Genomic DNA, 9,329 nt, shown 5'->3' with positions numbered 1-9,329 from the left:
AAAACCAAGAGGGTTTAGCTCTTGGGTTGGTCTCATTTTTTTTCTTTCTTCAGAACTTTGTCTTCATTTTAACTCCTCGTCTCTAAGCAATTTATGTAATTTACTCATAAATCATCTTAAGTTGCCTTTTCCCTATGGTTAAGGGAGATCTTTGTGTGTGGATACACAATATTGTGCTGTGCACCATCTTGACATTAATACTCTTTTGTAAGAAAAAGATGGGACCATAGATCATTTCAGTATGCGTCGATCGAACGGCGTGGCAGGTAATGGGTACGGCAGTCATCACGTAGGCGCGACAGATAGTAAAGATGCAAATCAATTATATATAACTCGGCCAAGAGACCCCGCAAACAAACAAAAAACTCGGCCAAGAGGAAAATATATAGGGAGAACATCCGCCGTTGGATTGAACCCGTCGCGATGGACGGTGGGTTCGGATGAATCGTGCCGGCCGCTCGGATTGCCGGAAAAAGAAGCGAGGAAGGAAAAGAGAACGAAAGCGGGTAAATCCTGGCCACAACGCAGAGTCCAGATGTGATCCTCGACGTCCGCAGCCGCAACACGCGGAGCGCAGGCTGGTCAGCAGCCAAAGTGCCAGCGCCGTCTCCGCCACAACCCGGAGACGCCTCGCGCTTCCGCCCCCCTCCTCTCCCTCCCTCCCCTCCCAATCCAATCTGCCGTCTTCTTCTTCTTCTCTTCTCCTCCCACGCCGCGTGCTGCTCCTATATATAACCCCTGGGCCGCCCCACACCTCTCGTCTCTCTCCCTCTCCCGTCCCGTCCCCTCCCCCGCGCACCTGGAGCCATCATCGCACGCTTCCTGTCGAGCACACTGCCTGGCTGCCTGTCCCCGCGCGCTGAGCGTCGTCCATATGTGTGAGCAACTAGCTATCCAATCTCTGCACACCCTGCGTGGCTGATCGATTCTGTTAATGCTTTGGCCGTAAACTGATTCGCCGGTGCTAGCTGCAGGAACGGCTGCGTTGCGGCGGTTCGGCCAGGTTTGCTGATGTTCATCTAACTACCCGGGGAGAATTCAGAGTTGCCCGCAGAGAAAGAAAACCAAGAAGGAGAACCAGGGATCGACCGAGCTTCGAATTCGCCTGCTCCCTTGGCCATTGGTCGTGCTTAAGCTTGGGTCAAGGTGAGTTCCTTCTCTGAGTTTGCCTGCGTATAACTCTGCGACATTTTTTTTACAGAGCGCCGTGTTTTTTTTTACACGAATTTTGGCATTGCATAATGCTTCATTCCACCTCACAAGTGCTGTTTCTCTTGCTTCCCCATAGATCCTTAGATTTCATTATTGTGCACTGTCCGGTCGTCTCATCCAACATGTGAGTTCGTTAGGATATCTGCAGACAAGTCTCCAGTGAAAGTAGATCGGTCCAGTTGCTAGGTGCATGTGTTTGTGTCTAGGTGCGGCTTAGGTGCATGTTGCTTCTCCAATTATTATTCTTCCTTTTGGTTGGTAGTCGGTACTCCATGCTCCTAACAAGAGAGCCAGATGTTTTTCCTTTCCGGCGAAGTAGGAGGTGGGGGATCAAACTAGTTTGATGCATACAACTTTGGATGAAAGATTTGATGGATATATGTGTGCTCATCCAAGTTCATCCTGTACATTCCATGGTTTTCTTTGAGTCGACCGTTCGGTCCTCAAGAAGATTTACTTTCTCCCTTCCCATCATGGTGAACTTCAACTTTCATTGCACCAACAAGCTTATAACACAAGGTAATAACGTAAGGAAGACAGCAATTTTGACCTTCCCGGCCCTGCTTCAACAACCGCTGCAAGATTTCGTCCAAAAAACAACCACTGCAAGACAAATGGACAAGTGAAAGGACTCTGTATTTTACTTTAAGAGTAAAATAGAATAAGACTTCTTACAAAGACAAGGTGAAAGAGAAGTTGTTGAAGTACTCTGGGTGCCCCATGATTGATTCCGTATCCCAACAAATGAGCTCCTCTGACCAAGGAGGCCCGTCATTTTTGTCGCCACGACACATGCAGGTTCTGGGTTTTGTTGCTACCTGGCGTATCAACCTTGGAGATTAGTTTTCTCATCCGGCAACCAATCGATGGCTGCCGATGTTGAGGTGTTAATATTATCCCTGGCAGATCCGTCCCAACTTAGGACCATAGATTAATTTTGTCCAATTGCGCTCTGTTAATACTTAATACTGGCTTGATGTAGGTGCGATCAGTGATAAGTCATGCGACAGATATTTAGCACGTTTATGACTGAATGCTACAGCAGACTAAAAGTTACCCCTCTAGTGACTCATGGATCATTCTCGACACCACAATTAACCTCTGCAATCCTCCTAACATGTAGTGGTAGTTTTTTTCCTCAGTTATTTGTTCACCTTTTTTTTTCTGCAGAAGCTTTGTTCTCCTTGAGACCTACTGTTAAAAGTACTCACCGTGTGCCGTGAATTGACCCTTGGGTGGTGAATGACAAAATTGTTATGGTGAATGACGAATCTCTTATGGAGTGGACGGTTCCCTAAATTTACTTTGTATAAACAGGGAAACGGGTAGAGTGTGCTAAATAACTTCTATCTAGTTTTTATTTGATTATAATGCTGAATCGTGTGAATGCACACTGTTTATTGGCTAAATCACTGTATTCCTTATTTAGGGGGCGGCTACGTCTTAGTTGTACATCGCTATCTTTCCCTCTTTCCTACGTTAGACTGCAAGTCAATGATCCATTTGATAGCAACAAGTGAATTAATTTACTAAATATGAAAAATTCGAAAAACAATTCCCTAGACGTGCTTATTTAATACAATTGCTGTCTAATTCATACTGCCTTTGTGATGGGTTTTTTTTATGTGCCATATCATCTAATGATTTATCCTCTGTTTTAGATTCTGGTACTGAAACAGCAAGATGGTGAACTTTGGGAAGAAGTTGATGGCAGATCAAGTAGAAGAATGGAAAGGGTATGTCTGTCTTCAAGTCCTTCACAACTCTAACAAATTTCCTGTTATCTTATGAGTCATTTTATCTTTCTGTTGTTAGGTACTATATTAATTACAAATTGATGAAGAAATTGTTAAAGCAATACGTTCAACAGACCCAAATTGGTGGCAAAGATTGCGAGCAAGTTCTTAAGGAGTTCTCGAGGATTCTTGATGATCAGGTATGCAGAGAGTGATTTCTCTTGAAATAATCATACGTACAAATTTTCAAGCTACTTGTTCATTTGGTCTATCGTATCCTATACCACGAGCTAAAGTTCTTTGGTGTTACTAAATTCAGATTGAAAGGATCGTGCTCTTTCTGCTGCAACAACAAGGTCACCTCTCTAGAAGGATTGAGGAATTGGGAGCACAGCGTGCTGCTATTATGCAACAGGTTGATACATCAAGAGTTTTCCAACTTCGTGAGGATTACAGAGATGTTGGAAGAGATCTTGTAAAGCTTCTCCGCTTTGTTGACATGAATGCTACCGGTCTAAGGAAGATACTGAAGAAATTCGATAAGCGGTTTGGCTATAAGTTTACAGATTATTATGTCACCACTCGTTCAAACCATCCTTATTCACAGCTTCAGCAAGTCTTTAAGCAAGTGGTAATTTTCTGGCATCTTACATTGGCAACAGGTTTTTCTTCTTCTTTTCCAGCAGCTAATCAGCATTTCTGTAAGTTATCATGCGCTTCTATCGATACAGGGAATTGTAGCCGTTGCAGGTGCTTTATCACGCAACCTTGCATATCTGGAACATGAGCATCGAGGAAGCTTTTTATCCATATATGATAACCCATCAGTTGTACTGCAGGTAATGTATTTCGACGGTTCCACTCTCTTTCAGTTCTATTTGCTCTGCGGTTCTGAAAGTGTGATGGTATTCTTTTCTCCAATATTCAGGACCCTATCATAGACCAGGTAAACCATGCCGTACAGAAACTCACACACGCAACGAGCTTTATGCAATACTTGGGACAACACGCACTTATCGTCCAAGACGACACACCCAGTGGATCAGAGGATAATGTCGATGATGAGAGCTACCATTTCATGTCCCTGATGCTTAACCTAGTGAACACATTTCTTTACATGGTGAACACATATATCATTGTCCCGACCGCAGACGACTACTCAGTGAGCCTTGGAGCTGCCGCGACAGTTTGTGGCATAATCATTGGATCGATGGCGGTCGCGCAGGTGTTCTCTTCGGTTTATTTTAGTGCCTGGTCGAATAGGTCATACTTCAGACCTCTAGTATTCAGCAGCATTATGCTTTTCTCTGGGAACCTGCTGTATGCATTGGCATATGACCTGAACTCCCTGACAGTTCTCCTGATTGGCCGTATACTATGCGGGTATGCAGATTTTTTTTCTCACATTGAAAAACTTACCCGTTATGAATTCATTCTTTTTTGTTTCTCGATCAGATCACATGTCATTATTTTTTGTGATTTGAGATTTTCTGAAGTAGCTCCCTTTGTCATATTGACAACAGGTTGGGTTCCGCAAGAGCTGTGAACCGTCGGTATATCAGTGACTGTGTGCCTCTCAAGATCAGGCTACAAGCCTCTGCAGGGTTCGTCAGTGCCAGTGCTCTTGGAATGGCATGTGGCCCTGGCCTTGCTGGTTTTCTTCAGACAAAATTTACGATATACTCGCTGACTTTTAACCAGAGCACATTGCCTGGATGGGTCATGTCCATTGCTTGGCTTCTTTACTTGGTGTGGCTGTGGTTTTCATTCAAAGAGCCGGAACACTTCGCTAAGGCTGCGGCCGAGGCTGCAGCCAGAACACCGCAGCCTTCTGAATCTGGTAAGCTCTCAGCCCACAGTAGTAGCTTTGCTAGTGCAAAATGTTATATCTTTTGGAAGAACAAAATGTTCTGTTTGAAAACATAAACTACGCTGGAATTCATCCTTGTACGATAACAGTGTGTGCTCCGCCACTGGCATTATGTAACATCGTCAGAAATTGTTCTAACACGAAGTTTACCTGTGAAAATAGGCCATCAAGAAAGTGCTAATTTGGAGGAAGGTCTAGCACAACCTCTGCTTATAGGTTCAGAAGAGAGGCTGGATGATAATTCGGAGGATAATGATGATGAAGATGCTAAAAGTTCCCATGAGCCAGCAACATCCTTTGCTTCAGCATATAAATTGCTGACACCCTCTGTGAAGGTTTGTTTTTCGCCTAACTGCTCCTTTTGTTTTCCCTGAACTCAAGCATGCCAAAAAGGAAACACATTATCTCCATAGTTTCATTCATACAAAAAATTCTGAACTCCATGACGTGAGGTATGGTGTCTTGTTAAAAATAATTTTATTCTAATTACTAGTAGAAGGTAAGTTGGCATCGACAAACAATTAAAAAGACACCATACCTCACTACTAAAACTATATGTTAATGTTTAGGTTTAGTTTATCTACTGAAACTACTGTCTTGTGTATTTTCCTTTAATAACTTTATATGAATGGTGATTTCTCAGGTACAACTATTGATATACTTTATGCTCAAGTATGCGATGGAAATTTTGCTCTCCGAATCAAGTGTCGTCACCACATACTATTTTAACTGGGATACAAGCGCCGTGGCCATCTTTTTAGCGATTCTTGGGTTGACTGTTCTTCCAGTAAATGCCATCGTTGGGAGCTACGTTACAAATTGGTTTGAGGACAGGTAACTATTCTTAACAAGGCATACCAGTTGTATATATGAAATCCTTCTGCTTTCTAAAAGTATTGTACTGGTCATATTGCTGTTCTCGCCTCCTTTGAACCATGCAATGCGAATTACAAATGAAATGTGCCATTGCTCTCACATTGTCAAAATCATCAATTACATTGTCAAACATCTTTCTTTCGCAGGCAAATTCTGGTGGCATCTGAAATCATGGTTCTGATTGGCATTATCATGAGCTTCCGTTACACACCTCACTACTCCATTCCACAGTACGTCTCTTCGGCTCTCATCACATTCGTATTCGCAGAGGTGCTTGAAGGTACGTACAGCATAACAATCTCATAATCATTCAGCTCAGCGGCACACGTGAGAATATCTGAAACAACCGTAAACAACCTCTCCATTGCTCACGAAATGCAGGAGTAAACCTGTCCCTGCTTTCGCGGGTCATGTCGTCGAGGCTGTCACGAGGGACCTACAATGGCGGCCTCCTCTCAACGGAGGCCGGGACGCTGGCCCGTGTGGTCGCGGACGCGACGATCACCGCGGCGGGCTACCTAGGCACGGACATGCTCCTCAACGTCACCCTGCTGCCGCCTCTGGTGATCACCATCCTCTCCATCGTCGCGACGTTCTGCACATACAACACCCTCTACTGAGGCTGACCAGTACAGTAGAGGGTGAAAATGTACAGGCAGTGAAAATGGTTCCCGCCCACATTGGGCTTGGGATGTTCAAATAGTGGCGATATTTGTTTGTAGACTTCATCAACTTCAATAAACTGTGTAAATGTTGCTCTGTTGCACGTCCATGTAAGAAAAAGGCGTCGTAGTGCAGTCGTACATGCATCAAACAGATGTAAATTAAGTTTTTTTTTTAATTTGTATCCCTGAACTTGCGAATTCAGATGCATTTAGTGTGTGTTGGAAATGCAGCATGGATATGATTTCTGGCGCACACTGACAAATTTAAAGTGACAAGGTATTTCTAAGCAATCCTGAGGCTTTAATACTGAGCTCCCAACGCCCGGCTCCCGGAGTAGATGATCTAACTCCACGCGGGGCGCCAAATGCAGGCGCTGGGGCGTGTTAAAGAAACCTCGCTGGGCCGGGCCGTTTCGAGCGCGCCAGATGGGCATGCGTCAACCGTTTAGCTGGGCCATGCCAAATCCTCACACGCTGACTCGCTCCGGCCCGGCGGTAGGTGGCGACCAAACAGGGAAGAGGGCGCGTCGCCTTTGACACGGCCGCTCCGCACGGCCACGGAGATGAGCTCACTGGTCGTTCCGGTGGTTAAGTCCTTTTCCTACCGCTTCTTTACCACGCTCATGGCATGCTCGCTGTGGCATGTACCGCAGCACACGTACCGTGGGATGTGGTCGCATGTGTGCATGCCGGGTCGTCGGGCGGTTTACCGGAGCACGGCGATATAAAGGGCGCATGGTATCCCACGGGCTGGTCACACAAGAACCAAGCTCCACCACCGCACTCTCGCTCCGACGTCGTCGCGGTCGGCTTGCATCTTGGCACGTACGTACTCGCCATGGCTTCCGACCAGCCGTTCGCGAGAGCACTGGCGGCCATCTGCGTAGGCTTCTTCGTCATCCTATGCTGCTCGCCACAAGGTGACTGCTTAGCTTTCTCACTTCGATCGAGCTCCGTTTGGTTCTCCGTGTCCATCATGCATTGTGGCATTGTGCCATTGTGTTACTGATTGATGAGCGTGTGCATGGCGTGAAACAAAAGCAGCGCGAGCCGTGGACTACACGTTCGCCCGGGACGCGACGCGGGCGCCGGCGGTGTCGTACTACGACTACATCATCGTGGGCGGCGGCACGGCGGGGTGCCCGCTCGCCGCCACGCTGTCGCAGCGCTTCCGCGTGCTCCTGCTGGAGCGCGGCGGGTCGCCCTACGGCGACCAGCGGGTGGAGAACATGACCCACTTCACGGCCACGCTCGCGGACACGTCCCCGGGGTCGCCGGCGCAGCGCTTCGTGTCCGAGGACGGCGTCATCAACTCGCGCCCGCGGGTGCTGGGCGGCGGCAGCTGCATCAACGCCGGGTTCTACACGCGCGCCAGCGACGAGTACGTGATGGACGTCGGGTGGGACCTCGAGGCGGCCAAGGCGGCGTACCGGTGGGTGGAGGACGTGGTGGCGTTCCACCCGGAGCTCGGCCCCTGGCAGGGCGCGCTGCAGAGGGGGCTCATGGAGGTCGGCGTCGCGCCGGACAACGGCTTCACGTTCGACCACATCGACGGGACCAAGGTCGGCGGCTCCATATTCGACGACGAGGGGCGGCGCCACACGGCCGCCGACCTGCTGCGGTACGCGCGCCCCGAGGGCATCGACCTGCTGCTCCGGGCCAGAGTGGCCAAGATCCTCTTCAACGTCGGAGGTCAGAACTCTATCAGTCGAAGTTCGTTTTGTGTTTACGGCCAGGCGACATGCATGCACGCGGCATTTTTGCGTGCCGACCGAACTGACATTTCGTCACCCGCGCTTGTTTCGCGCCAGGGCGCCGGGCACGGCCGGTGGCGCACGGCGTGGTGTTCCACGACTCCAGAGGGCGGATGCACAAGGCCTACCTCAACACCGGCCGCCGCAACGAGATCATCCTCTCGGCGGGCGCCTTGGGCAGCCCGCAGCTGCTGATGCTCAGCGGCGTCGGCCCCGCGGACCACCTGCGCTCCTTCAACATCACCCTCGTGCTGAACCAGTCGGCGGTCGGCCAGGGCATGGCCGACAACCCCATGAACGCCATCTTCGTGCCGTCGCCTTCCCCCGTCGAGGTCTCCCTCATCCAGGTCGTCGGCATCACCCAGTTCGGCAGCTACATCGAGGGCGCCAGCGGCTCCAACTGGGCCAACCCGCGCCACCAGGGCTCCGGTGGCAACCGCCGGCCGCCCCGCAACTTCGGCATGTTCTCTCCCCAGGTACGTACGTACACATTGCAAGTGACATTGTCACAACTTGCCAAATGATCAGCGGAACAGAACATCTGTGATCCCCGCGTGCTCTTGTTCCTGCAGACTGGGCAGCTGGCCACGGTGCCCCCGAAGCAGCGCACGCCGGAGGCGATCGCGCGCGCGGCGGACGCGATGAGCCAGCTCGACGACTCGGTGTTCCGCGGCGGCTTCATCCTGGAGAAGGTCCTTGGGCCGGCGTCCACGGGCCACCTGGAGCTGCGGAACCTCAACCCGGACGACAACCCGGCGGTGACGTTCAACTACTTCTCGCACCCGGAGGACCTCCGGCGCTGCGTGGAGGGGTTGACGCTCATCGAGCGCGTCATCCAGTCCAAATCCTTCGAGAACTTCACGTACCCCTACTTCTCCATGGAGGAGCTGCTCAACATCACGGCGGAGTTCCCCGTGAACCTGCTGCCGCGGCACGACAACGACTCCAAGTCGCTGGAGCAGTTCTGCAAGGACACCGTGATGACCATCTGGCACTACCACGGCGGCTGCCAGGTCGGCAGGGTCGTGGACGCCGAGTACCGGGTGCTCGGCGTCGACGCGCTGCGCGTCATCGACGGCTCCACGTTCAACGCCTCGCCGGGAACCAACCCGCAGGCCACCGTGATGATGCTCGGCAGGTAATGGCCCATTTTTGCTCCTTTGGGGTACTTGTCATTTTGGGTGACCATCCCTAAATGTATAGCACTTTTTAGCCA

At 49.8% G+C, this 9,329-nt stretch overlaps 2 protein-coding genes across 3 annotated transcripts in view; both read left to right on the top strand.

The window, feature by feature from the left end:
• Window positions 1–626: 626 nt before the first annotated feature.
• On the top strand, window positions 627–6,576 carry LOC123190022 (SPX domain-containing membrane protein OsI_17046). The gene is made up of 12 exons (XM_044602567.1): window positions 627–878; window positions 975–1,146; window positions 2,874–2,948; window positions 3,028–3,148; window positions 3,268–3,579; window positions 3,680–3,787; window positions 3,877–4,331; window positions 4,472–4,788; window positions 4,981–5,153; window positions 5,462–5,652; window positions 5,841–5,974; window positions 6,076–6,576. Exons 3-12 carry the CDS (start codon window positions 2,896–2,898, stop codon window positions 6,312–6,314), a joined length of 2,103 nt encoding a protein of 700 aa, XP_044458502.1. The 5' UTR covers window positions 627–878; window positions 975–1,146; window positions 2,874–2,895; the 3' UTR covers window positions 6,315–6,576.
• Window positions 6,577–7,107: 531 nt separating this feature from the next.
• Window positions 7,108–9,329, top strand: part of LOC123190021 (protein HOTHEAD) — a 2,940-nt gene continuing 718 nt past the window's right edge. Inside the window, exons 1-4 of one of the 2 annotated variants that reach the window (XM_044602566.1) lie at window positions 7,108–7,279; window positions 7,404–8,051; window positions 8,171–8,589; window positions 8,686–9,251. In XM_044602566.1, the coding sequence (XP_044458501.1) occupies window positions 7,198–7,279; window positions 7,404–8,051; window positions 8,171–8,589; window positions 8,686–9,251 (1,715 nt within the window). In that variant the 5' untranslated portion in view covers window positions 7,108–7,197. Of the gene's footprint in view, window positions 7,280–7,400; window positions 8,052–8,170; window positions 8,590–8,685; window positions 9,252–9,329 lie in introns of both variants that reach the window. The other variant, XM_044602564.1, reaches the window with a different exon arrangement.

The sequence above is a fragment of the Triticum aestivum genome, chromosome 2A (genome assembly GCF_018294505.1).
Source record: "Triticum aestivum cultivar Chinese Spring chromosome 2A, IWGSC CS RefSeq v2.1, whole genome shotgun sequence".
Classification (NCBI taxonomy): domain Eukaryota; kingdom Viridiplantae; phylum Streptophyta; class Magnoliopsida; order Poales; family Poaceae; genus Triticum; species Triticum aestivum.
This window is presented reverse-complemented; position numbering and strand designations above follow the sequence as displayed.